At 39.8% G+C, this 27,415-nt stretch overlaps 6 protein-coding genes across 8 annotated transcripts; 4 read left to right on the forward strand and 2 right to left on the reverse strand.

The window, feature by feature from the left end:
- The first annotated feature begins 1,138 nt into the window (after nucleotides 1-1,138).
- On the forward strand, nucleotides 1,139-3,571 carry LOC107224954 (tubulin alpha-1 chain). Its single transcript, XM_015665222.2, has 3 exons — nucleotides 1,139-1,294; nucleotides 1,719-1,941; nucleotides 2,269-3,571. The coding sequence occupies exons 1-3, from the start codon at nucleotides 1,292-1,294 to the stop codon at nucleotides 3,393-3,395; spliced, it is 1,353 nt and encodes a 450-aa protein (XP_015520708.1). The 5' UTR covers nucleotides 1,139-1,291; the 3' UTR covers nucleotides 3,396-3,571.
- Nucleotides 3,572-5,573: 2,002 nt separating this feature from the next.
- On the forward strand, nucleotides 5,574-8,793 carry LOC107224951 (tubulin alpha-1 chain). The gene is made up of 3 exons (XM_015665217.2): nucleotides 5,574-5,754; nucleotides 7,199-7,421; nucleotides 7,533-8,793. The coding sequence occupies exons 1-3, from the start codon at nucleotides 5,752-5,754 to the stop codon at nucleotides 8,657-8,659; spliced, it is 1,353 nt and encodes a 450-aa protein (XP_015520703.1). The 5' UTR covers nucleotides 5,574-5,751; the 3' UTR covers nucleotides 8,660-8,793.
- A 118-nt stretch (nucleotides 8,794-8,911) lies between these two features.
- On the reverse strand, nucleotides 8,912-17,087 carry LOC107224955 (3'-5' RNA helicase YTHDC2). 2 transcript variants are annotated; one of them, XM_046742047.1, is made up of 10 exons: nucleotides 17,009-17,087; nucleotides 16,452-16,574; nucleotides 15,203-15,431; nucleotides 14,902-15,095; nucleotides 12,693-14,778; nucleotides 12,161-12,547; nucleotides 11,650-11,900; nucleotides 11,225-11,568; nucleotides 10,759-11,011; nucleotides 8,912-10,573 (listed from the first exon to the last, which is right to left on the reverse strand). In XM_046742047.1, exons 3-9 carry the CDS (start codon nucleotides 15,394-15,396, stop codon nucleotides 11,000-11,002), a joined length of 3,468 nt encoding a protein of 1,155 aa, XP_046598003.1. In that variant the 5' UTR covers nucleotides 15,397-15,431; nucleotides 16,452-16,574; nucleotides 17,009-17,087; the 3' UTR covers nucleotides 8,912-10,573; nucleotides 10,759-10,999. The 2 variants fall into 2 exon arrangements, with proteins under 2 accessions (XP_046598003.1, XP_015520709.1); XM_015665223.2 differs by lacking the exon at nucleotides 17,009-17,087 and having other exon boundaries at nucleotides 16,452-16,676.
- A 97-nt stretch (nucleotides 17,088-17,184) lies between these two features.
- On the forward strand, nucleotides 17,185-19,772 carry LOC107224960 (2-(3-amino-3-carboxypropyl)histidine synthase subunit 1). Its single transcript, XM_015665230.2, has 4 exons — nucleotides 17,185-17,871; nucleotides 18,156-18,463; nucleotides 18,541-18,924; nucleotides 19,083-19,772. The coding sequence occupies exons 1-4, from the start codon at nucleotides 17,556-17,558 to the stop codon at nucleotides 19,311-19,313; spliced, it is 1,239 nt and encodes a 412-aa protein (XP_015520716.1). The 5' UTR covers nucleotides 17,185-17,555; the 3' UTR covers nucleotides 19,314-19,772.
- A 917-nt stretch (nucleotides 19,773-20,689) lies between these two features.
- On the forward strand, nucleotides 20,690-22,566 carry LOC107224945 (protein dimmed-like). Of its 2 annotated transcripts, XM_046742048.1 has the most exons (3): nucleotides 20,690-21,115; nucleotides 21,508-21,746; nucleotides 21,812-22,566. In XM_046742048.1, exons 2-3 carry the CDS (start codon nucleotides 21,522-21,524, stop codon nucleotides 22,127-22,129), a joined length of 543 nt encoding a protein of 180 aa, XP_046598004.1. In that variant the 5' UTR covers nucleotides 20,690-21,115; nucleotides 21,508-21,521; the 3' UTR covers nucleotides 22,130-22,566. The 2 variants fall into 2 exon arrangements, with proteins under 2 accessions (XP_046598004.1, XP_015520694.2); XM_015665208.2 differs by lacking the exon at nucleotides 20,690-21,115 and having other exon boundaries at nucleotides 21,370-21,746.
- An 873-nt stretch (nucleotides 22,567-23,439) lies between these two features.
- On the reverse strand, nucleotides 23,440-25,821 carry LOC107224959 (DNA polymerase delta subunit 2). The gene is made up of 6 exons (XM_015665229.2): nucleotides 25,402-25,821; nucleotides 24,937-25,238; nucleotides 24,527-24,737; nucleotides 24,162-24,396; nucleotides 23,786-24,078; nucleotides 23,440-23,684 (listed from the first exon to the last, which is right to left on the reverse strand). The coding sequence occupies exons 1-6, from the start codon at nucleotides 25,622-25,624 to the stop codon at nucleotides 23,566-23,568; spliced, it is 1,383 nt and encodes a 460-aa protein (XP_015520715.1). The 5' UTR covers nucleotides 25,625-25,821; the 3' UTR covers nucleotides 23,440-23,565.
- Between the last annotated feature and the right edge of the window lie 1,594 nt (nucleotides 25,822-27,415).

The following is a 27,415-nucleotide window of genomic DNA, read 5'->3' on the forward strand; positions in this document are numbered from 1 at the left end:
TGTCAATGTTCATGTTTTAAGAGGGATTATGATAATTCTGCGAATATAGTGAGCGCTATAAATAAACAAAGTATTGAAAATGCCTGTTTTTACAGAATAAATGTAATTTTTGGAAGGTTATGGAGACCAAAAAAGTGGAACTCTGTAATCTAGGGTTTTTGGGGTCGCTGAAAACGAATCCAACGTTAGAATTTTTAAATTCAGGATGCCGGATCCAATACCGTGGACTGAGAATATAAAAATTGATCCCATTCGCTCATATTAGATCCGCCATTTTGAATCTTGAAAATTTCTCAGATATTTTTTATATCAACGACCTTGAGAACCCTTATATACCCAGTTTCAAGTAATTTGACTACAAGGAAAAATGTATGTTCCAAGGATTGAATCAGAGTGGGATCCGGGTTAAATTTTTCTACCGTGATCATTTTTGTTGATTCTGTGAATGAACAATTATGAAACATGGTCTGTGACTGAAATTTCTGAACCACATGGTACATTGTGTCTCGCAATCGAATAATCAAGAAACGAGAGAAAATCGTCGTCAAGCTCACATGCCTATTCTTGGTCTTCGTCGTCTGGGTTGGATCATCACTTATCTGTAACAAAAACGTTAAGTAATATTTACGGCCACTCCAAGATACGCGTGATCGCACCCATACCCAGTACCGTAACAAGACATTTTTACGATAATGTTAAGTGCTCGGCATTTTTCAGCATACGGACGAGATATGAAAATGAGGAGAGCAGAGAAAGAAAACAACCGTCGAAATTCTCGACATTTTACGTTGGTTCAAAAGTTCTGTAATAATCCATAAACCCGTATACCTTGAACGTTGATGGAAGAATATCACAGGGGTTCTAAAACGTGAAGAATCCTAATTCATCTGATAATATGCATTTCCTAATCGAAAGAATTATTTTTTATTCAATTTCTCCTCGGCGTCGACTGGGGTAATTACTTTATTTTTTGAAAAACCTACTGGGGAAGCCCAAGGCGGGGTACGTCATTGCCAAGAAGCCATCCTAGCGAGACACCCCGTATGAGAATGAGCGGATTATTGATCGGGCAGGATGTATGAGTCAGAGCGCCCGCGCCCATCGTCGCATGGTTTGTCCGGATGGTAGGGTGACCGGAGTATATATTGCGGCTGGGTGTGCCGGCGGGGTGCTTCTTTCACGAGTGCTCGAAACCTGCAGAGTTTAGGGAAGCTCCATCGCCAGCTTCGTCTGAACCTCTTATTTCACCTCATTGTAATACACGTACTGCGACTTACCGCGAACAATCAAAATGGTAAGTTTCTTTCAAAAAAATCACAACTTTTTTCTCAATTTCGTTTCACTTCTATGTATTTAGTTAGCAGTCATTGCGCATACGACTGTTTTTGGAAATTCACCTTGCTGTGCATTGTGGAACTTTGAGTAACTTGAGGCGCTAGATTGTGGTTCATGTAATTTTGAACGAGCCTTCCTGATCTGACAGTTGATCAATATTTGATCTACCTTGTATAAAGGGAACTTTGGATCGAAAGCCTAGTTTTCTTTTTGGATATGATTCAATATTTTTATGGCTGTAGCTGTTACTTCCAGAGAAAGACTGATCCGACGCGACGGAATTTTCGAGGGCATCGATGTCAAAACTTTAATGGAAGTTCTTCCTGTTCTTTACTAATAAAATAAAGATGTCTTATCGTGTCGTTTGTTCGTGCAATTTCTAGCGTGAGTGCATCTCCATCCACGTTGGACAGGCTGGTGTTCAGATTGGCAATGCCTGTTGGGAGCTCTACTGCCTTGAGCATGGTATTCAGCCCGATGGACAGATGCCATCTGACAAAACCATCGGCGGGGGGGATGACAGTTTCAACACCTTTTTCAGCGAGACTGGCGCTGGCAAACACGTTCCCAGGGCGGTGTTCATTGATTTAGAGCCAACAGTTGTGGGTAAGTCCAATGTGTAGCTGCAGGCCTGAGGCACGAGCAAAGTTTGCGTATAGCGTAATGAAATGCATAAAGTTGTATGGGAATATTGCGGATGGTGATGCGCCAGTGGAAACATTCAGGCAGCGGTCGTTTGTACGGCCGGTATAAAACGTAATAATTAACAGCGGATCAATCAAAATCACTCTGACATTGAAAGTCCGAGTAATTTATTGGATGTGTTACTTCGTGTAGTATATATTCTGCATATACAAGTAGTAAGCCTAATAACCGGATGAGTTTCGATGTGGTAAGCTCGGCATATTAAAGACACTATTGTGTTTTATGTAGACGAGGTTCGAACCGGGACATACCGCCAACTCTTCCATCCGGAGCAGTTAATCACTGGGAAAGAGGATGCAGCCAACAACTATGCACGTGGCCACTACACCATCGGCAAGGAGATCGTCGATCTGGTGCTGGACCGCATCCGGAAACTGGCCGACCAATGCACCGGACTACAGGGATTCCTGATCTTCCATTCGTTCGGAGGAGGCACAGGATCCGGATTCACTTCTCTTCTCATGGAACGGCTCTCCGTCGATTATGGAAAGAAATCGAAGCTGGAATTCGCAATCTACCCAGCACCTCAGGTTTCCACCGCCGTTGTCGAGCCGTACAACTCGATCCTGACAACCCATACAACCCTCGAGCACTCCGATTGCGCCTTCATGGTCGACAACGAGGCCATTTATGATATCTGCCGCCGAAATCTGGACATTGAGAGGCCGACATACACAAACCTGAACAGACTCATCGGCCAGATTGTATCCTCCATCACCGCCTCCCTAAGATTCGACGGTGCTCTAAACGTCGACCTTACCGAGTTCCAGACCAACTTGGTGCCCTACCCTCGTATCCACTTCCCACTGGTCACTTACGCACCCGTCATCTCTGCAGAGAAGGCGTACCACGAGCAGCTGTCTGTCGGAGAAATTACCAACGCTTGTTTCGAGCCAGCTAACCAGATGGTCAAGTGTGACCCTCGTCACGGCAAATACATGGCCTGCTGCATGCTGTACAGAGGTGACGTAGTTCCAAAAGACGTCAATGCCGCCATCGCCACCATTAAGACAAAACGATCAATTCAGTTCGTCGACTGGTGTCCCACCGGTTTCAAGGTTGGCATTAATTACCAGCCCCCAACCGTCGTTCCCGGTGGTGACTTGGCCAAGGTGCAACGTGCCGTCTGCATGTTGTCCAACACCACGGCCATCGCCGAGGCATGGGCTCGTCTTGACCACAAGTTCGATCTGATGTACGCCAAGCGCGCTTTTGTCCACTGGTACGTCGGCGAGGGTATGGAGGAGGGTGAATTCTCAGAGGCTCGTGAGGATCTTGCAGCCCTTGAGAAGGACTACGAAGAGGTCGGCATGGACTCCGCCGAGGGAGAGGGCGAAGGAGCAGAAGAATTCTAAACCCGCAGCTAATTCTTGAGAATTTACCAAAAGTTGAGCGCTGCATCTGTATCACAGGCTTTATTCTGCACGATAAAAATCTCGTTGGTAACGTCTTACGACGAAACTCAAGCTATCTTTTCTAACTCGTGTAACGCTGAAAACCATTGATGGAAATAAAACCAATTCTAACCCAATTCAAACACTATCAATAATTTTTGACTGCCTCATCTATTACATCCTCTAGCTACAGATGAAGAGTTTTCATTGGGACCTTCTACACCATTCCAATTTTTAGGTATTATAGATACGCAAATGTATAACTTAAAATAATATCTGTGTGTTATATACCTACGATAAATAAGCTGAACAAACTGACGTAATACCTCCCCGTTTCCATTAAAGGTTATTAAAGGAACGCAAATAATACAATCTTGTAATTATTAAATTTCATGCATATACATAAGAGCTGCTCACAGTTGATACTTTAGCTCTAGAGATTCGTGGAAGTGGAGCCACGGAATTTTTACTTACACACTCGTATCTTCCGGTCATGCTTACGCCACTGTAAATCATACACGTGAAATGCAATGAATGTAAAATATATGGTCGCCGACAGCTCAGTACGCGTGATCGTTCACTCCAAACACGGCAAGTCGACCATATCCGTGGGCAGAGCTATAAATCGGGATGACGCAATTTATGTTTATTTGGAAGGTGGACGTTCCTGATTTCGAGCCGTCCATACATTCGCAATGACGATAGAAATTCATCCCTATATTTCAATTTTAATTTAAAACGCAGGAATATCGCCACCGCTGAACAAAATCAAGTTGGATCAACGTTGATCGAATATTCGAATACTCCAAAACTGGAAAAAACATAACACAAGCCATCTATTATACACATAATGGAGAATGGTCACGCCAGTGTATCTTCAAGGTTATGTAGGATTTTAGGCGACCATTTTTAATTGGTTAATTAGTTCAGCCTGGTTCAGCAGTACAATCGCGCACTCGGATTAGCAACATTGACAACAGGAATGTAAGTCGTGTTGTATACGATCAGGCGAGGTACGTAACACTGCTCGGAAACGCTCGATACTGAAGTTAATCGTTACAAAGCACTCTCTTCTCTCACAATACATCCATCATGATAATAACGCTGTGGTAATTTTGAGTGTAGAAAGTACCAAAGGGCAAAGACATTGTTGGGAATTTAACTAGGCTCATTCGTTATTCGACAATATCAAAACGTTCGAATACCTTTTAGATGAGAAAACGTATCGGTTCGACAGTTTTAAATTCAGTCCACCCCGATAAACGACGCTTGAATTAGTTATTACTGCCGATGTATCAATGAAAAAACTTTGTGAAAAATTATACTTGGGAAATAAAATAAAATAAAGTATATGTAGCATTATTCAACCACCCAAAGATATGTGAGACTCTCTTTGAGATGTGCTTCTTTAATTTCATTTCACACGATAAAAGCAGGCTTAAACCGTTACGAGATAGCAGCTTTCTGGTAAATTAATATCGCCGGTTTCCTGTTAGAATGGAACGTGTAGTATCTGTAGGTATACCACGCACGTATATACCTATGTATACGGGTGGATACGCACGTACCATGCGTGGTGTACCAAAATACAGTGTATCAATGTGCGATGCACTAAATACATGTGAATATGCGGCTAGTAGAATAATTGTTCTGAAATCGTACGAAAATCTAAACTCAAATTGCGCATTATAAAAGTGTACGTAAATTTACAGCATAATTGAACCGAGCGTCGTGTACCTCGGTCGACGCCCCTTCAGCGGTGATGTGAAACCCGGCGATTCGTACACGATACTTATGCACCTAAACGAGTGGACGAATTGCCTCGTATGTGTATAATATTAGTTAAAAGCTGGGTCGCGTTTGATCGGCGGTTGCCAAACAATGAACAGAACCGATTGAATGCAATAGGGTAAACCATCGTATTCATGGCGCAATCCTGGCGATATGTACGCCAAGTACGTTATTTTCACCAGGCAAAAACGTCCTATTTTACCTATAAATCGAATGCCGATGACGACTGAGAAGGGACTACTTTGTCCCTGGTGTAGGGGTCGCGCGCAGTCGCAGCTGCGCTCTGCGGACCAATCAGAACGTAACGTCGGTCGTGGAAGGGGTCCGGTATAAAGCTGAGTGGCAGCTGCAATGCGTCAAAGTTTGTTCTTTCGAACCATTACGTTAGCAGTCGTCGACGGTCGTTGGACTTGCGATAGCCGTTTGTAGAAGCTCCATTACCTGCTTCCGCTAACTCTATTGAATCTCCTTGTCCTTCAACTGTCTTTTTTCGCTCTTCCGACAAACACCAATCACTTAATCAACAATGGTGAGTTATATCAGCTCTTTGACCGCAATAAAGGTTTATCGGACTCGCGATTCGCCGCTAGCTGAATTTTGAAGGCTCGTTGCCGACCGCATTGCCTCGCCATTTTGACAAGGGATAAGCCGGCCGGCTCCACCCTTGCTGAGCTGGTGATGAGTCACGATCGTGACCTTATTTGTCGCTATATTTCTGCCTACACTTCGACGTATGACAATTTTTATTTTCTTGTTCATTTGTTTACGTATGTAATACATTCGAATCATGTAAGTTGGAATAACCCGTGACTTTTCTGGGATTTGAATTTACAATGATTTTATGAGTTCATTCTCGCATTGAGCGTACGTCGCGATCGTATACCGATTAACGCAGCGATGTATTGTTCATACCGAATTAGTAATCTTGAAAAATATTTCATATCATACAAATTTTCCTTTTATATTATTAGTGTAATTTTTATATCTGAACTTCAAAAGGATAAAAGGTGATTGATTATAACGTTTTCACGTGCTTTGAGCGGCTCCAGGGTGTTTTGAAACAATCTTTTGACTTGCCACGATCGTTCTATGACAAGAAAGCGCGTAATTGTTATCGAACGAGTTTTAAGGCCGACTATACATTAGTCAAACTGAGATTTAGAAGGCCTAGATTAGGCTTCATGCTTAAGATATGGGTCCGATTGAGTTTCCTAAAATGTAACTAAAGAGCGTTCCGGTTCGAAAATGGTTAAAATCGGTGAATATTTTTGCTCATTTCGACACCTCGTTTACATACACAAAACCGAATGGCAGCTTTTTATAAACCGTTACACTGTAGCACGAATAGTATTTACTTCGTGCACTGTAGTAAGGATAATATAACAACGAGAAAATCGGAAAGCGTTTTAAATCGATTTTCCGTTGCTGGTGGCGTTCTTTCAATGGCGTTGGGAGGTCATGCGTGCAAACGCGTATTCTGTAACGGAAACGCGGTTAACGGTTGAATCGGGTTACATATCATTGTGGTGTTAGTAAGCCTGAAATGTAATCGTACGTTTTATACAATTTTAAATATTACGGCGGTTTCTGAAGGCTAATTGGGAGGTGGGGGGGATAGCTAAAAAGTAGAGGAAAGTTTACCAATGTTGATATTGAACAGATTAATTTTTAAAAAATCCAAACAACTGTCCAGTCTCAAAAAGGTTCTTATGCAAATGATAATGCATGATAGATACAATATTACAAATAAACCGAGACATTGATCTTGTAATCCGAGCAAAAAAAGTTAGAGCGAGTACCGTTCAGCTGACCGCTGTGTCGTACTTCAAAATTTCCGCATTTCGATTTGTATGTTCTGAAAAAGGGGAATGCATACTATGCTGTTTCATCTGATGCAGGATGTGCCGACATGAATGTGAATACAGAAGTAGATACTTGAAAGTTGTAACAAAGCTGATTCTGTTTTGCTTTAGCGTGAGTGCATCTCAATCCATGTTGGACAAGCTGGTGTCCAGATTGGTAATGCCTGCTGGGAACTCTACTGCCTTGAGCATGGAATTCAGCCCGATGGACAGATGCCATCTGACAAAACGATTGGTGGGGGAGACGACAGCTTTAATACCTTCTTCAGCGAAACTGGAGCTGGAAAACATGTTCCTCGAGCTGTGTTCATTGATTTGGAACCAACGGTTGTTGGTACGTACTGTTAGCATTCTAATTTATCACGTTTTTTCAGGCATTGGTGACACGAAATAATCGAGTTTTTTATCTTATAATAACCATCTAGAATTTGTTGTAATGTTGTAGATGAAGTCAGGACTGGAACTTACCGCCAGCTTTTCCACCCTGAGCAGTTGATCACTGGCAAAGAGGATGCCGCGAATAACTATGCCCGTGGTCACTACACTATCGGCAAAGAAATTGTCGACCTAGTGTTGGACCGTGTCCGAAAATTGGCCGACCAGTGCACTGGTCTTCAAGGATTCCTGATCTTCCATTCTTTCGGAGGAGGCACTGGATCTGGCTTCACATCTCTGCTTATGGAACGTCTCTCTGTTGACTATGGAAAGAAATCGAAGCTGGAATTCGCAATTTACCCAGCACCCCAGGTTTCCACCGCCGTTGTCGAGCCGTACAACTCGATCCTGACAACCCATACAACCCTCGAGCACTCCGATTGCGCCTTCATGGTCGACAATGAGGCCATTTATGATATCTGCCGCCGAAATCTGGACATTGAGAGGCCAACATACACAAACCTGAACAGACTCATCGGCCAGATTGTATCCTCCATCACCGCCTCCCTAAGATTCGACGGTGCTCTAAACGTCGACCTTACTGAGTTCCAGACCAACTTGGTGCCCTACCCTCGTATCCACTTCCCACTGGTCACTTACGCACCCGTCATCTCTGCAGAGAAGGCGTACCACGAGCAGCTGTCTGTCGGAGAAATCACCAACGCTTGTTTCGAACCAGCTAACCAGATGGTCAAGTGTGACCCCCGTCATGGCAAATACATGGCTTGTTGCATGCTGTACAGAGGCGATGTAGTCCCGAAAGACGTTAACGCGGCTATTGCCACCATTAAGACCAAGCGCACGATTCAGTTCGTCGACTGGTGTCCCACCGGTTTCAAGGTCGGCATCAACTACCAGCCCCCAACCGTCGTTCCGGGTGGTGACTTGGCCAAGGTGCAACGTGCAGTCTGCATGTTGTCCAACACCACGGCTATCGCTGAGGCCTGGGCTCGTCTTGACCACAAGTTTGACCTGATGTACGCCAAGCGTGCCTTTGTTCACTGGTATGTGGGTGAGGGTATGGAGGAAGGCGAGTTTTCCGAGGCACGTGAGGACCTCGCTGCTCTTGAAAAAGACTACGAAGAGGTTGGCATGGATTCTGCTGAGGGGGAGGGCGAAGGAGCAGAAGAATACTAATCTTGTTCCTGAATGACACAACGATATTTCTCACTTGGTAATTTTCACATTCCCAGTTTTCTTTTCGATTTTATTTTTATTCTGATTCTCACACCTCATGGTATTTTCTGAAAATAAACAGTTTTTGCATCCAATATCTTGACTATTACATGGACCTTGTCACAGCCTTTCCTGTAAATTTCCACACAAATGATTCCGCATAAAGGCACCGCTTCATCTCGAAGATATTGACATTACCGTTCTTGCGAAATATTCAGTTCATAAAATTGATATTTATTCCGAATTAATACAAAATGTTAGAGCTATAAATCGTTGACTCATATTTCGTTCAACCATTGCGTCTGAAAATTAAAATTTGTCAATTTGGTATGAAATGACTCGTACATTACAGAGTTCGAATTGTGTCTCCAAAAAATAATTATTTACAAATGATTTACCAGATTTCATGGAACGTTGTAAATAAAGGGAAACTACAGTTTTTTTTAAGTTGTACAGTACTTTAATTAAATTCGGGGGCACGATATGAAATGTTAAATTTATTACCGTTAGTTAATTACTTGTTTCAATTTCACCCAGGCGTTTACGAATTGCTAGAAGATAGCTATTTATTAATTTATTTGGTATGGCGGTGACGTTTATTAATACATAAAACAGTATCACAAATATACAAGAAGCTGTAAAATAATATAGATCCCAGAAGATATTGTGTACCGAAAATTGTTACAAATATTTATCTCTGTGGTGTACATGCATTACGTTTAAGCATTTGTTTGCATCAGATACCATATATGATACGGTATGTACGTACAGCTATATCTCGTAAAAAAAAGTGAGTTAGTAAGAAGGAGTAACCAGATTTTTGCATGGTAAGAATAAAGGAAATAAAGTAAAGAGAAACTTTACGGTTTTAGAGCATACGTTCACCTGGATCTAGCTCAACCTACGTATATGAAAGACAAATTTTGTACATATTTAGTGAGGGACGGACTTGAAATATATAAAATAAAAAACAACATTGTAAGAATGTGTAATTATAAATACGCATAATTTAGTTACATTGCGCGATTATTGAACGGAAGAAAAAATAATGCTCATTTGTCTGGAACCATCACTGAGTTTTGAATAGAGGGCTCAGTTCAGTCTTGAAACTGTTAAGTACTACACGCATATTTAAAACAGTAGTATCAATCACTTATAGTGAATAATGCTTTAAAATTAAGGGGTATGTAACGTAAAAATATACTTTCCATGCGATTGTTATAAGACCAGTTATTGAAATCTGAAATTACGACCATCAACTAGAAAATATCACATTATATAATATCTATCAACAAATACAATCGATGGCCTAGAATTTGCAATGGGTAACATGTAAATATGTGAGAATGTACGAGGCTGATTTGTTTTCTGATTGACTCAACAACATTCGGACTTTTCAATATAAGCTAAAAGTCACCAGCTGTAGGAACAGACCTACACAGCTCTATGGTTTTATAAAATTGAGGCTTTGCTAAAACCAACTATGTAGTGATAAGAAAAATAACGTCGAAACGAACTAAAAATTAGCGACTCGCCACTTTCCATAGCATAATGTTAAAATTACGATATCACCGTACAAAATCACGACAAGTTTTCAAAGTGCACACGTTCAGTTCCACTTATACTCATGGGTTCTGTAACATATATTAGTTCCTAGCTACCAGTACTCTGAACTGCTGGAAAAAAATGATCAACAAATGATCCGAAAAATTTTTTCCACTACAGACTCAGCAAGCACTTACCCTGCCAATTTTACCGTACCGTACCCTCTTGTTGTCGGAATCAAGTGGGTTCAGCCAACTTCTCGTGATATGAAAATTACGCTCGTTAAATTTTTCTTTGCCCAGGTATTCCAGCTTCGACAGTTCCGCGTTTCTGTATCAATGAAAATTACAAAATTTCTTAGGTATTATCGTTACGAGATCCAGCATTGACGCCGAACCTGCACTTAATTTACAAAAAATATCAATGTCTGAATCCTCTAGTCCTAAATTATTTTCTCGTATGCAAAATCTGCATATTAACTTTCGTTTCGTTTTATAGACATGCTCCGTACTCACCAGTTTGTGAAGTTTTCCTTTGTTTATACTGAGATTTCGTTTTCCAATTATCGAGAGGTCCAAATCCTCGACATTTCTCACATGCATAGTTTGATTTTACGATAGAATATTGCTTGGTAGAATGAGTAGAAGAAAAAAATTTCCAAGTGAGAAAGTTTAGGGACATAGCAATCAGTCTATGGAGTAAAGGAAACTGGAATCGTAAGTTTCTCCATCCCCTGAAGTCTTTGTTATCAAAATTCTAGAAATTTCTCTAAAACAGATAATGAGTAATCAGTTTTCTCAATTGAATTTCTGAACCAAACTAAATAGTTGCATAATTCAAAGCCGTAAATCGAAGTTACAAAATTTATCTCTCAGTACAGAATTTAGGTCGCCGTGAACTTGTTCTTTATTGACAAGATTTCAAATCATTAGGTGACCAAGAAAACCATTAATTACATTTGAAAAAAATAAACTACATTACCTCTTCATAATCATCTGGTCGTCTAGCGCTGGCTGGATAATAGTCAACGATCAAGGGACGTGGTCTTTGCCCAATTCCAGATGGTTGATGAAGACCACAAGCTTGTTCTTCATTAGTAATAACAGAAACTAGAGTTCTGACTACTTGTTCATCGAGTTGCGACATAGGTTTGCTTGGAGTTTTCATTCGTCTAAGGAACAGAGCATTCCACTTCTGTCGCAGGTGTAAAATAAGTTGAGCTGCTTCAGGGTCCAATTTGAATACTACCCAGTCGTCCAATTTCAAAATTGTTGTTCCCTCTTGTGCCTCATCTGCCTCAGAGTCCGACTCACTCTCAGGAATAGCTAATATGTAAAAAAAATCATTGTTCAGCTCTGAATGTCCGAGGAACAGACGAAAAAAATTCCAAAAATTTTCCGCCTTACTTTCGGCCTCGTAAATTACGTCCATTGGTAACCGTGCTGGTCCACTAAATAACGCAACTGTGATAGGATTGACGAGGGTAACTGTTTTGACGTGACAGAAACGCCCGGAGCGGCTCATTTCTTCATACAGTAACCAATCGCATGGTAAAGCGTTAACATTAGCAGAGTGGGTCTGTGCGGATGTAGTACGAGGTGATTTTGGGTTATCTCGAAGCGTGGAGGAAGGATGAAAGACTACCTTGACTTCTTTTCTGTAAAATTAAGATGTTAAGCTAATGACTTAAAATTCAGGGCTTCCTTTTCAAGATGATTGCAAAGGCAGAAGAAACAGACTTCTAACAATTATTACTAAAGTGAGGAAAAATTAGTTATTTCAATTCGACTGTGCAGTATTATGGTAAATAAGATATTGGAAGTGGTCGATTTTAGATGACTGATAAGTAAAATAATTAGGTACTGATTTGACACTGACTTTTGTCTTTGATTGGAATTGAAAAAAAGGGAAACTTACTGTGTTCGAAGCTGCGAATGTTCTCTGTCTACCCTGATCAGATTTGGGTACAGTCCAGCTGTAAGTGCTGCTTTCACCACGGCCCAATTCTCGGAGTTCGAGTTGAGGTCGCGGATATCGCCAGAGCCTCTTGCTCTCACAAACCCAGAGGCTCTGAGTTGTCCAAGAAGTTGAGTGCGCATTCCAACGACCATTTCCATCGTTGCAGCAGAGATAAAATTCTTTTCACAAAAGAGCCGCTCTCTACCGTTTGCTCTAGCTGTTTGCCAGCTTTGAAAAGCTCGCAGAACAGCCATGTGGTCTGAATATGTACCTGCTGAAAAATCCTTACGAGACAGAGTGGCTGCGCGCTTTTGCGATGGTTGCGAAGGCAAGAGAAACGGATCCCTGAGAGAATTATCAAAGTAAAGAGAAATTTGTTATTTTATCCTGACTGTGCAGTATTACGATAAATAAAACTTTGAAAACATTGAAAGTAATTGATTTTAGAGGTCTAGTTACTAAAATAATTGGATACTGATCTGACACTCACTTGTAAGCAAGACTGCAAACGATGGTGAGAATTGGATCAAGGCATTTCAGCACAACTGCGTATAAAAGCATTTTGCCGAGTCGAGGTTCGACAGGTAGATCTAAGAGGTGACTTCCAAGTTCTGTCAGGTCTTCCCACGGATCTAGAGCATCTATAGTCTTCAGGAGTTGAACAGCGTTGCGGGTAACAGCGTTAGACGGCGGTTCCAATGCTCTGTCCAAGAATTCAGCTATTGGAGTATTCCCAGGAGCCAAGTGTTTGGTATAGAGGCATAATTCCTGTAGTGGTAGCCTAAGTATTTCCGGCGTTTGGTAAGGCTGCATGGAATTGAATCTGACCGAAGAGAATAGACGGAAGCAAATCCCATTCTGACATCTGCCAGCCCTTCCTTTACGTTGCTTGGCACATGCCTGCGATATCCAGTTGGATCTGAGTGTGCAAACTCCAGACATAGCATCAAAAGACTTCTCCTTCACTTTCCCGGAGTCAATGACATACACAACATCATCGATTGTTATGCTAGTCTCCGCTATGTTAGTGGACAGTATTATCTTCCGCGTCCCCTGAGGACTAGGTCTGAAAACTCGCTTCTGGTCACAAGTCTGCATGTTAGAGTGCAGGACAAACAAATTGTAGCGGAATCTTTCACTCATCCTCTTCTCCTCGGCGTTTATCCTCTCTCTCATAGTCACTATGTCATCATACCCAGGTAAGAAAACAAGAATTGATCCATACGGCATCTTTGTGTGTATGTGAAGAATTAGAGAAAACATCAAATCGTAGTCGACATTCTCATCATTGAATGTGTGATGGTAAACGTCGAGCAGCATTTTGTCTTCTTCCGAAATGGGGATGTTTTTATCAAGAGGAACATCCTCGTACGCCGTTTCACAGTCATACGTCTTCATATAGGCTTCTATAAGCTCGGCACATTCAACCTGGTTCATTTTTCTTGCCCAGTCCAAAGCCGTCCATTCATTAACCGAGCGTATATTAAGATTTGCTCCAAGATTTAAGAGACGCTCCGTCGTGTCGATGCACCCTCTTCCTGCTGCAACCATCAGTGGTGTTACCGACGTCTTTGAGTGCTGGTAATCAACAGAAACATTTTCCGACTGTATGAAATACAGTAACTGTGTGAAGTTGTCTTCGCCACCACACAGCCACGCTTCTGATATTGACCGATCCATTTTATCTACCAGTCTTGGCTCAAGCTCAACTCTTTCAGGTACGGGTTGATTTTGCTGGCCCAGAATTGGTGCTGGTATTAAATTTCTTTCAGATATGTAATTGATGGTTGAGTTTACAGGCTTGTATTGGGTCCAAGACTCTAGAACCTTCTTCTGGTCCTTTTTGTTGACCATTTTTTCCTTCTTAGCTGACATATCCTTAGTCATGTAGTTAGTCACTTTGAGAATATCCTCGAGATACAATACCTCGACGTCGTAAAGTCTGCCAGGGACGTTAATTACTGAGCAGTGGTTGAAGTACTTCAGAAATATGCTTGTATCCATAGTGGCACTCATCAGGACAACTTTTAGAGATCTAAACTTAACTAGGGCATCCTTTAGTGCGATTAAAAGAAAATCACAAAATCTATCTCGCTCGTGAATCTCATCTACGATTATATGCGTTATTGTAGCCAACGCCGAATCACCACCCATTAATGTTCTGAGCAGAACACCGTTGGTGCAATAAGTGAGCAACGTTTTCGGAGATACTCTGCTCTCCAGCCTTATTTGATACCCAAATGTTTGCCCAATTTTTTCATCTCTTTCAAAAGCTACTCTCTCTGCTACCGAGACTGCTGACAGTCTTCTAGGCTGAGTGCATATTATTCTGCATGTTTGATTCCTCTGCTGACAGTAGTCTAAGATGAACTGAGGAACTTGGGTTGTTTTTCCGCTTCCCGTCTCTCCTGCTATTATAATTACTTGGCTTGATGGTAGAACCTGCATTATCTCCTCTCTCATATTATAGACTGGTAGACATTCGCGAAATGGTAAAACATCCATATTTGTCTTAAGCTGTGGTACCTGCGGTATTCCGCCATTCAAACGGCCCATTGCTTTCGTATTCGTGTTGACTGTAAATTATATTTATTGGGAATTGATGTGTGTTGCAATGGTATTAAATTGAAATACATTAACAGTTTACCTGCAAAATTTAGTATCAAGATATCTCTTTGAAAATTACTAAGTAAATTTACCTTCTGTGTTAATAATGCGTTCCCTCTCTGTGGGTGGGAGTAAATCCTGTCTCTCCTTATTGCTCAAGGGAAATTTCTGTATTAAATTATAAATCCCTTGTCGTGAGGACTTTTGTAGCTTTATTATGGCATCTGCTTGAACAATAGTTGATCCTTCCCGCTTGTAAACAGTTAAAAATCTGTTGGTTCCTTTCCTATTGCAAACGAAAAAAAAAAATGATAAAATGTAATTGCGTGTACCAAGCTTATATTAGAGTTCCAGCTACGCATGTATATCTTTCAATATTTGTTCTCTATTTACCCGCGACTTTTCGACTTGAGTCCATGTTCTCTGGCAAGATCATGGATATAAGCTCTTTCCTCAGCCGTATAAGAAGACGGAAACTCTAATTCTTTTTGTTCCGGAGCAGCCAGAAGCTTTCTGATTGTTAAATTCACTGCGATTCTGGTGTCCTCACCAATCGCTGGTTTCTTCTGTTGCTTTCGTCTTGGCATGTTGGATTTTACAGTATTAAGACAGGATGAACTAACTGCAAAAATAAAACGTTGAAATTAAAAAAAAAAAAAACAGAAAATTTATCAATTTTTGTCTTCATTGGAAGGAAAATTGATTATTCTATTAAACGAACAAAACTAAAGACTGTGGTAAATGTGATTTCTTACTTGAAAATTAAAAATCACTAATGGTTGAATGTTGGGTAAATAAGATATTACAAATAATAAGGATTGCAACAATACTGTAAAGTTATTTGAAACCAACAAGATACATTGATCTTTCTTCCAGAATAATTTATTTATTTATTTATAAATAATCAACAGGTAAGACTGTCCTATACATATGGTAAATAGTTAAGCTATTATCAATAGGTGCAGAAATATAATTTATATCATATGACGAGTACACAAGCTTTGGCAATCACTTACTCACTAATACTATACAACATACATTAAAATTTTGCAGTATAATTCCACAGACTAGTTTTAGAGCGGTACATAATGTTACAGTTCTTAACCCCTTCACCTACAATATTCGTGTGAGAGACGTGCTACGTCGATCGGGCCAAACATGAGAATCACGAGTGAGAGCCGTGGTATTTACACGTATGACCGACCTTGCTGTTGATTATGGGCCCGCGCGTTCGGAACTTAAATCGTATGTTAAGGGGTTAATGTGGGCCGGCAGTGCATTCCAAGTTTTCGAAAAAAGAAAGCATTCTGAATAAAAATAATGTTCTACTATTATCTTAACAACACGCTAAGGAACATTTCTCAAATAGATTAAATAACATTAATGAAAACAATCGTAACAGGTATTAGTAAATTTTTGCAGAACATTGGAGGTAGAACTAATTGGATACATTGGTGGAAGCACAAATTTTTGCAAAACATTGTAGGCAGAACTGATTGTATACATTGGTGAAAGCAGAAAGCAAGCATGAACACATGTATCGTACAAGGCACACGCGACACTGATAAAATAACGAATATACTAAAAGGATTCGATCAATTTTTGGTAAAAGAAAATTAATTTGCGATTGTTAACTACATACCTCACAGCGAAGCTGGCTTAGATGATCAGACGTATTGCTTCGGAATCGAACGATCGAACAGAACGAGACTTACAACCTAATAAAAGAATCTTTAGGTATCGCTGCATCGGACCATCCTTAGAACTGCGTGCATATGTATCTAGTTATTATAACGCTGTGCATGACGCTTTTGAGTATATGACGCAAGGTAAATTTTCGGTTAAGAACCGATTGTTGCCATGTAGGCTGAAAACAATGACAGAACCGAGAACCGAATCGGATTCCAATTTTTACAGCAAAACTACACACTCTGGCGTATGCGCACTGGGCATTTAATGCATTCTGAAAAAGCCCCGTTCTTCTTTCAGCGGGAAATTAGATGTATTGACGATAATTTCTAGATGCTTATTTTTAACCACTGGCAGAAATTTTACCGCTAATTAAACTGGGCACAAGGCTAATTCTACTTGTATTCATTTTATGGATTTTAAACAGCGGGAAAAAACGCCTGTTTCTAGCAGCGTAAAAGAGCGTGAAAAAATAGATTCTGGGGATCAAAAAATTTATTTATTCCTTACAAAGGAAATTAGATTTGGCAAGGCTCAGGAATAACAGCATAAACAAGTAATAAAGCAAAGTACAAACGTCATCTTGGATCTCACTTGTTGTATGACTGCCTTTCGCGGTTAAGGTAGAAACCGACTTGACCACATTTTGTAGTCCAGTTTTGGAATCAAGGTGATCTTCTTCTATCCGTTTTTTTCAAGATGAAGCTTCCTAACCTTTCAACTTTCATCTAACCTAATCTAACAGCAAATGAAACGTCAAAAAAGCAAAGTTACCTCTTAACGTGGATTTACCAAATTAGTTTAAAGTGTAAACAATGATGTCCGAAGTATTCTCGTAATGTATGGAAAAAGTAGGAAAAACGTAGCGGATACATTATACGCACATTGTGGATAGTAAAAAATGAAAAGATAAAGTAAATTGACAACTTTCATGAAGAATCGGTAACAAAAGTAGATGAACAATTGATAAGAAAATATTTAAAGTAGCCAAACTTCACTTTTATTACAAAACAGTTCAAAAGTGCACATCTACAGATTGATATCGTGAATTATAACAATGAGTGAGCAAGGTGAATCCACAGTTGTTGTGGTGAAGGCAAAGCCAGTAAGAAGGGTTTATAAGGCCCCGGTGAGGGTAAATAAAATACCCCCTGAGCAGTTAAACGACCCGTTGCTAAATGCCGCCATTGCAGTTTTGCCGACAAATTATAACTTTGAAATTCACAAAACAATATGGAGAATAAAAGAACTCAAGTCACAAAGAGTAGCTCTTCAAATGCCTGAAGGTCTCCTTATTTTTGCGACCACCATTTCTGACATTATAGAAGAATTCACTTGCGCTGAAACTGTCATTATGGGAGACGTTACTTATGGTACGATTACAATCAAAATTGTTTTAGATTTGTGTTTTTTCGGTTTTAGTTTGCATTAGAATCTCACTTCAAGTTTGATTTCTATTCCGAAACTTCAAATTTTATGGTATATCGTCTCTAGGCCATTGAATTTCCAAATATGTTAAAATTAAATATGATGAATAATACATTGACAAAATTTATGCTTGATTGAAGCTATAATCTCAAATATTTAGATTTAGTAAATTTAAACTCTTTTACCAAATAGGACAACAATGACGTTTGACGGTGAATGTTTCTTCCAGGTGCTTGCTGCATTGACGATTATACGGCAAAGGCTCTCGGGGTCGATCTGCTTGTCCATTATGGTCATTCCTGCCTAATACCAGTTGACAAAACAGTGGGAATCAAAGTCCTGTATATATTTGTTGATATAAAAATCGATGCAATGCATTGCATAAAGTCTTTGCAGGCAAACTTGTTGGTAACAACGAAAATAGCATTAGTCAGCACTATTCAATTTGCCTCAACGCTCCAGGCTGTCGCTATCGAGATGAGAAAAGCTGGATATGAAGTTACCGTACCACAAAGCAGACCTCTTAGCCCTGGCGAAGTAAACGTCTTAAAATAATTGACTAACCATAATATATTAATGAATGTGTTCATTAATTTCTTTCATTTCTTAATCAGGTGCTCGGGTGTACGGCGCCTCAGATTCGCTGCGCAGATGCGGTCATATACTTGGGAGACGGTCGTTTTCATTTGGAGGCAGCAATGATTGCGAACCCCAAATTGCGGGCCTATCGTTACGATCCTTACGACAAGAGTTTAACTGAGGAATTCTATGACCATGAAAGAATGCGAAGTAATAGACGAACCGCGATTGAAACTTCTAAAAGTGCGGAGAAATTTGGACTTATACTAGGCACCTTGGGTCGACAGGGAAATCCCGATGTATTAAAGACTATTGAGAAACGGATCAAAGTATTGAAGAAAGAAGCCGTTATTATTCTTCTTTCAGAAATATTTCCTGATAAACTAAAGTTATTTGACGATATTGATGCATTTATACAGGTACGATACTTAGCTTGCTATGGAAATTATACATTGTCTGTCTTTTTTCCTCAGATATATATAACTTGAGATTACCTTTCTTTTGTGTAACGTTCGAGGCTTTTCAAGTTTTGCGAGTCTAACATCGGTTTTCTTATATTACACACTTTGTTTCATAGGTCGCATGTCCAAGGCTGAGCATAGATTGGGGTACAGCATTTGAAAAGCCTTTACTGACGCCCTACGAGGGTTCAGTTTCTCTGAAGCTAGCAGAGTTGGACAATGACAGACCATATCCTATGGACTTTTATGCTTCTGCAAGTTTAGGCCCGTGGACACCAAACCATAAACCTGCAGATTTGGAAAAACAGACCGATGCATGCTGTGGAAAGTGCAAGGAAGTCAAATAGCCAATATTCAATATATGAAAAATAAATGTCTTTTCTATCCTATTTGATATTTGTATTGAAACGTTTATACTTAGTTTTAATGATGTATCTAGTGAATGCAAGAATCAGGAATATTTTGTAATTACTGGGAATATCGACCGTGAAATCTAGGTAAACCGTATACCCTTCAGATTATCGTTTGAATTTTTTCCGTTCACTAGTCTAAAAGTTGTATGCTTAACTTTGCCTAATCTACGTCGTTATCTAGAAGATAAGAGGAAATAGGATTTTCACTATTTGAAATGAAAAATAGTTTGAAATTGAAGATTCACTTGACATTCCGCGTGTAATTTGTTGTCGGTACGCGTACATTATTTACCAGTACCGTCTCCTGAACAAATACAGTCTTGAATTTGCGATGTAACATCAGTAATTGCGGGATGTTGTTATTGAGAGTAATAAACATGATCTTAAAACAAACTAAATCAAGTCTGTAATTTTTGAACTCTGGTGTAAGCTGCGAAGCTCTGTGATCCATTGCTTCATTATCCAAAATGCGGAAGTGATTCAAAGCCAAAGCTAAGCTTAGCTGGACTTTGTTCATCACGTGGGCGTTTTTGTCCCCCATCTCAGTAATCGATTTCTATTTGAATAACAATATCAGGCAACAGGTGTGGTGGAAAAAATTCATTTTGACTGGGAATCAGCCCCGGCCTCACCTAAATAGCGGCGCGTTTGCGCCGCCCGATATGCGCAGCCGCGCGAATCTTCGACGCGTCGCGTCGCATCCCCGCAACATGAGGCCGGGATGTTGTCGCGATAATGGGTACAGATAAAGGAGCCGCGTGGGCGACTGACGTCATACGCCCACCTGTAGGCACGTAAACGCTCAACAAACCAACCCCTGTATTTTCCCACATATCGGGTGTGCGTTGCAGGAATGTAATTCGCGCAGAATGACGATAACGAATCGATTTGTGTTGACACAATTATTACCACAAGGCTCGTTGACTCGAGAAACATGGTTTGTAGGGATTTGACCTTATTTTTCGAAATATTTTTGAAAAGGATGTTATAGTTAGTATTTACTGACCGAGTAAATGTCACTTATTTATTTTGACTATTATCAAAGTTTCCGCGACACTAGTTTAAAAATGCCGCAGTCAGCGCAATTCTATATGCAATACCGAATACAGATATCGAGAAAAAGTTTTGTTTTGCGTAACAACAATGTCAAAAAATGTACTCCGTTAATTGAACTACCATTTGCTGCAATAATACATTTTATTCTCGCATGAAGCAAAAGTTTTTTGAATTCCGTTTGGCGATGCATGTAATTTTTCATCAACGGTATTTTCATTAACGGTATCTTCACGTTAGTGAAACGTAGGCTTTGATAATAATAAGATCAAAGTAAGTGACATTTTACTCGGCTGGTAACTACGTCTGATTATAGCATCTTCTTAACTTTCGCTGTTCGTCCGATATCGTGCGGACGCTTTTCGAATTTCGAATCGTCGTAAGGACGCAGCTTTTTTAAAACACCCCTTACGTGCCACGAGGAATATGGCAGTGTAGGTGCGCTATATACGACCCTCGAGAATATAGTTCGCGGGGGTGAAAGACGGCGCCGGCCGCACCCCGACGTCGCGACATCAGTCGTCGTCTCGACGGTGCTCAACAAGTTTCTTCCGGGACTTTCTGGTTCAAAAATTATTTCTGGTTATTTCGCTGTTCCGTTGTAGATAGAAAAAACGTGTAGACAATTATCGTTAAAACTGGAACAAAAATCACGCGCGTCTTGCCGCTAATTTTACACGCAGGTGAACATAATTACGTATAGTTATTTAAATGATATCGGTGTTATTACTTTTTTAAGAATATGTCGTATACAATTATCATTTATGAAATTGTCAGTTTTTTTTTTTTTTTACTAACGCACGGTTTTTTCTTTAAACATTCCGTTTAGATTGCATGATAATATGTGAAGTTAATAACTTTAATATCGAATTTCAAATTAACGTATGTAAATATTGTACAATTTAAGATCACTTCAAATCGTTAACTTTGATTCAAATTGTCTCCAAATTTCTGACAACTTGGATTACATTATTTCGTTATATTTATTATTCATAAGATGGATGGATAGAAGAAAGTTTAAGTATAAAAGTGAAAGAGTGAACAATTGGAAAAGAGAAATATTTTTTGTATTCAGTGGTTCTAGACGAAATGAAGTCTGGACTTAAAAATGAAGATAGTTTGGGAGAAGATTGGTCCTCAACTAAGACAAACGGGGGTAAAATGATACGAAGAACGACAAGGAGAACAGAAAGGCTAAATTTCAAATCATCAAGGGCTTCCCGAACGACAACACCAAGAGAAAAAACACTTAGAAGATTGGAGAGTAATGAAAGAGAAAGAATGAGGATGCACAGTTTGAATGACGCGTTTCAGGTGAGATTTCTCTCCTTGCTTGATTGTGAATTGAAAGAAAAAACGTATATTCGATTATGTTTCAGTCTTTGAGAGAGGTGATACCGCATGTCAGTAAAGAAAGACGTTTATCCAAGATAGAGACACTTACTTTGGCCAAAAACTACATAGTGGCTCTGACTGATGTGATTTGCGCTATGAGAAACGACGAGCAGTCAGCAGATCAAGAAACACCAGAGGGTCCTCAGGAAGGAGTGTCGAACCAAACGAGAACAACGGTTCGCATAAACATCAACACGCCAAGCTCTTCGAGATCTTCAAGCCCTGATATGCAGAGTTTTTACGAAAGCAATGACGATAAGCTACCATGGGAAGCAAACTCGGACGGTTGTCACACATTTTGAGAGAAAGATCAACGAACAATACTGACTGCTCGAATATTTTCAACTTTAATCAAATATGAGATGCTAATGACAAATTTAAGGTATTATTAATAATTCAGATGTCTCACAATTTTGGGATGTAATTCTAGTCCTAGGCTATAAAGAGAAGAAGAAAACTATATTATTATTCGTACATATTTTAGCAAAATGCACTCGAGTAGTTCCATTAGTAAATATATATATATATACACACACTATGCCTCGTTTGTACCAAGTATATATTGTTTAAAGGTGTTGAAACGATGGCAGGTTGAGTTATAAATTACTTGCACAATCCGTGTTTTTCATATTTTGTTACGTGATTTTCATCTGAGTGTGATAATAGTTTGATTTGTAGCTAATCAGTGAGAGCATTTTGCACTACTCATATGTATATTTTAGGAGTGCAAGGCGTATCACAAAAAAATAAGAAATGTTGAAAGATAATGATACCGTAGCTTAGTGTATAAAATCAGTGCCAAAAATTATATGAAAAAAAATATCCTATAACAGTATTATTGTAAGCGATTAAAATGAAGATACTAAGAGGAAAAAAAAGATACAAATTCTCATATGCAAATACGTAAAACAATATTTTTAGACAAATTATAGCTATTTTAAGCCAGTTAGAAAAGTGTGAAGAAAATGAAGAAAGTAATCTAATTCTAATTCAAATACAATCAACCTTCCACATATGCTTCCTGATATCAAGTATATTAAATTATATTCTAAAATAATCTACATACATTCACATGTATACACTGTGTCTATATCTGTCGATACCCAAAGGTTTAAAGAAAATATCCTATTAATTATATTATTAAAGCTTCAATTGAGAGAGATTATATTCTGATTAATTGGCGTTATGTGTCAATTCGATCGTGATAATAAATACATGATTTATCGCATGCTAAAAGTGCCAAAATTCCGTTCATAAATTTCAGCAACAATTTAATCATAGTGCCCTCTGTCTCTCTTACATTCAATTCGGTAAATTTTCATGTTAAGCATATGCAAATATTCGTAAAGAATTTATCTAATGATTAAAATCGATCAAAAGTGTTGATCAGTAAGTGATTATATTTATGCTCAGTGAATGAGTTTAGAGTGATAACTGATTAGGTGAAATACATTTGTGGATTTTTTCACGCCGACATAGAGTCACTATTTTAACGACATGTACAAAGGTGTATTTTTGCCATTTGGGTTTTAAAATGAATAAGGTTTATCTATGACGTGGTAAAAACTGATATGCACGATTGAAATGGTGGTAAATTAAACGTATGTAAAAATATTTACAAAACTTGTGAAAGGTTTATTGTTGTTAAATCACTAAACATGATACTCCAGAAGACTGCAACACTCTGAATTGGAAAAAGTAAGGCACTTACTAGTGATTATAATTATGATGTAACGATTCAGCTTGAGCCAAATGATATAGCTTGAGCATCCAACGTGTCAAGATCAACTAGAACCGCAGTACCAGAATCACAGAATCGAGGTACGCAAATTAATCTTACTGTCTGTCCATCCTCACCTGGGAAAATCGTTCAAAATTATGTCAAGCAATGTGAAGATTAGTTAATTATGGGGGACCTGTAAAATATTAATGATTCTTCTTATCACACATGACTTTACCTTTCCACAGACTGCTCTCGTACTTTTCCATATTTCCAGCGAAATATATATCCGGGCATTCCTCTATAATGAAAGGGTCTTTTTCATAATACGGATAAGACGATAGAGTGTCCGGTGCCGTGGGGCAATAATGTCTCCAACTCAAGGTTCGCTCTAACCAAACAAGCGGCGAGACATTGGATACGTCGCACACTTTCATTATATCTTCAATAGGCTGTCCACTTGTGCCGCTCACAATGCGAGAGCCGAGTCTACCGACCCATGGATTCGTCACCCCTTGCAGGCTTTTGAATCTGGAAAACGGACCACAAATACATGGTTCGTTTCTATTTGAGGCTCTTCTCTAATTCGTGCTAACATGACGATAAGAAATTACCTGGCTGACTTTGGTAGAATGCATGGATGCAACGGTTGCTGAGGTATCATATGATTGGTCGGATCAAATTGGCCTGGCATTAGAGTGACACAGCAGGATTCGACAATTCGGCTCAAAAACATATCGAATCTTTGTGCAGCAAATGCCGTTTCTTTAGCTGCTGCCGAATCCTGCGCTTTACCACCCGAATGTCCTTTGCTCGTGTGTATCTCAGCACTGCCTCTGATACTGTTTCCTGTTCACGTTTAAGACCCTTGAATTATTGATTTGAATTTTAGGTGATTTCGTAAAGGGAAAGAAAAGTTTCATAAATAAGAATGTGGTAGGAAAAAGAACAATGGATAATTTGATGTTTCTACAATCACCGGCTATGATTACTCTGACAATTGAGGCTTCCTCTCTTTGAATGGCAGGATCCCCTATCATTCCATCTATCCACTCGGTCAAAAGGTTTAGCGACATACTTTCTACTCTGTTTGCCAGATCCAATCCCGAAATTAATAATAATTTGCCAGCATTTTGTGAAGCTGAGATGGCTGGTCTAGGCACACAGCCAGGAAAACACCAATCTTCTACCTGAGAAATAGTTATGTGAATGTATGTATGGAATATTCCAGCTAAATGCAACGCTTGTTTCTTTCATGTACTGAGCAGCTAGCTCTCAATTTCTGTAATAGATTCTAATTGATTTTCTATGCGAAATTTCATGTTAAAATGATTAATGGTGTCATACAATTGTCAATCTTGAAAACTGATTTTCATATTCCTATCTTACATCAAAGGTGCCGTCTTCATTTTCTTTGCCTATAACAGCACAGACAATTCCAGTAACCATATCCTTTATGTTGACGTGATTCCCGACAATTTTTATCCTCAGCATTTCATCCTCCAAAAACAATTGGTCTTTGTTAGAACAGTAATTGATTCTGGGTGTCGGGGGTGCCAGCTGCTGTTCTTCGCTGAGCTCACGTAGTATTGACGGTTTTAGTTCCTGGTGCTTGTAGAGTGTTCCGATTACAACGGCTCGTTTACCCTGAGCATCCTCGAGGTCGGCGAGCTTGTAGATCGTGACATTGCCTATCAATAAACGAGAAGTTGATTTTGTCAAAATATTTCAGTCATGCCTGAAGGCAACCTAGACAAAAACATGAAAATGTGTGACTGAATTCAGCCAAATTCAGTACACCATTTCCAAACCAATACCAGATCCGAACGAATAATTTGCAAAAAGGAAACTAACCCCACTTCGCCTTAGCTCTTTCAGCGAGCGGTTCCGTCAGAGCTCTGAGTCTGATAGAATAAACGTGGAAAAATTGTCTGCTGAAATCTTTTGACCCGTGTTTGAATCTTTCGGACAGGTCTTCGTACTCGACGATTGTTCTTTCGAAGACGACGGGTTTCTCATCGCTGGGCTTTGACAGCAGAATTGCAGAATCACTGGAATCCGTTGCGTGAACCATCATGCCATGCAGTTATGGGGTGAATAATCATGTATGAAACGGAAAAGGTGGTTGAATTGAAAGTTTGTTCTATTGTGTATGTCGTTATTCTCAATTTTTAATCGGTGACGTGTCCCATGTGCTCATTGCGTCGCGATGGCGTCGCGGTGTAAAAAGTGCGGACAACGAACAAAACAAATCTACGTCGCCATGTTGTAAACATAGACTTATATTTACAGCGCGGTCTGTGCACCGAGCAGAAACCGTAGTTAGAAAGAGAGAGCAACAGTAGGAGCCGGATCTCTCGCTTGTACGACCGAAAGAATGTTGTGTAGCCGCTAGGCGGGGAAAGCAATAAGGTACGCGGGGAGGTATACTCGTATAAGCTATGTTTTTTTTTCCCCGCCAAGTCACCCATTAAGTGAGGAGCTGGCTCCAGGTGTTACTCTTTCTCTTACGACTTCAGCTAGCTACACGGACCGCGCCGTCTATCTCTAAAGTCTATGGTTGTAAACAGTGACCGGGACAGTGGTATCAATTGTTGGGGTTTGTTCGTTGACTGAAGTTTGCTAAAAATACTCGGCTAAATGGGGCAATTTAAAGCTCGTGAGTAAGTGAGGAAGCTACCGTGTAAAAATTTCCTACAGTACTGACTCAATTGACATTGCAACCCCTATAAGCGAGTTAGTAAATGTAGGGTACTGCCGTTACCCCCGTGCCCGTCACGCCGTTTTGATTGCTTCAAATTGCCCGTAGCGAGCTGTCTATCAATTTCCAGTTAACAGAAATACGAATTCGCAGTCTGTAAGCTCCGTTTTTTAATCTCTGTATTCATTTCTATCTGAATGATGCATCTGTAGGTTGGATTTGCACGGGCAGCAAAATACAGTCGCAGTAGAGCAAGAGCTTTCGTTCGAATCGACAGAGCAACAGAGATACAAGATGGCGAATGGTAACCAGTGAAAGACGCGATTGGTCGAAAACAACCGAGCGTTGTCGAGTCTTGCCGACGCGTGCATTGCGTTAGCTGTTCGGTGGCCAGAAGTTGCCCAAACGTCGTTAAGTGTGGGTGGTTTTCCGAACGACGGTACTATCGGCTGATTGACTCGTTAGAATTTTACCATTTGCTTTTGCGTGATAATTAGAACATTCCTTTAAGCAATCGACTAGCTGTTAGAGGCTCATTTTCTTGTCGTGGGGTCGAATGTTTTACAACCTTGAAAAAAAAAAGACACGCGAGTGACGGTCGTTGCGCATTTGCCACGTAAGAGGTTCAACTTTCTTTTAATTTCTACTAAATCAAATGTCAATATTTGTTTATCCAGTTCAGGTGTTTATCCGAGATGCGATTTCTGATGTAATTCATTATTCGTAACGCCGGCGTGACCTCTCTCGGTAATGTGTTTACATGTGCAGTGTTAAAAGTGTTGGGGTGAGATTCAAGTGCGTCGCAGCCTGAGACGAGCACGAGAATGCAGCTGTGCTAAGGGGTATGACAACATTCCGTCGGCGTTTGGTGAGCTTTACTTAGATCTATTTGAATACAAAGCTCGTTGTACAATAATGCGTGTTTAATGTATGAATGAAAAGGATTAGTCCTGCAAAAGTAGGCGTCTGTGGTGAAAATTTGCCACGTAAATATCGTTGAAAAAACTCTAATATAGAACAGAATTTCAGTTGATACATGTCTCGAAATTTCGTGATGTTACTACGAAGATCTACTTGCATTAGTCACATGTTCCGTAAATACCTTCGTTTGTTTTTTTTGTCTATAATTCACTCTTATTGCGTCTTAACGCCACGCGAAGTCTTTTG

This window comes from Neodiprion lecontei, chromosome 5 (genome assembly GCF_021901455.1).
Source record: "Neodiprion lecontei isolate iyNeoLeco1 chromosome 5, iyNeoLeco1.1, whole genome shotgun sequence".
In the NCBI taxonomy this organism is placed as follows: Eukaryota; Metazoa; Arthropoda; class Insecta; order Hymenoptera; family Diprionidae; genus Neodiprion; species Neodiprion lecontei.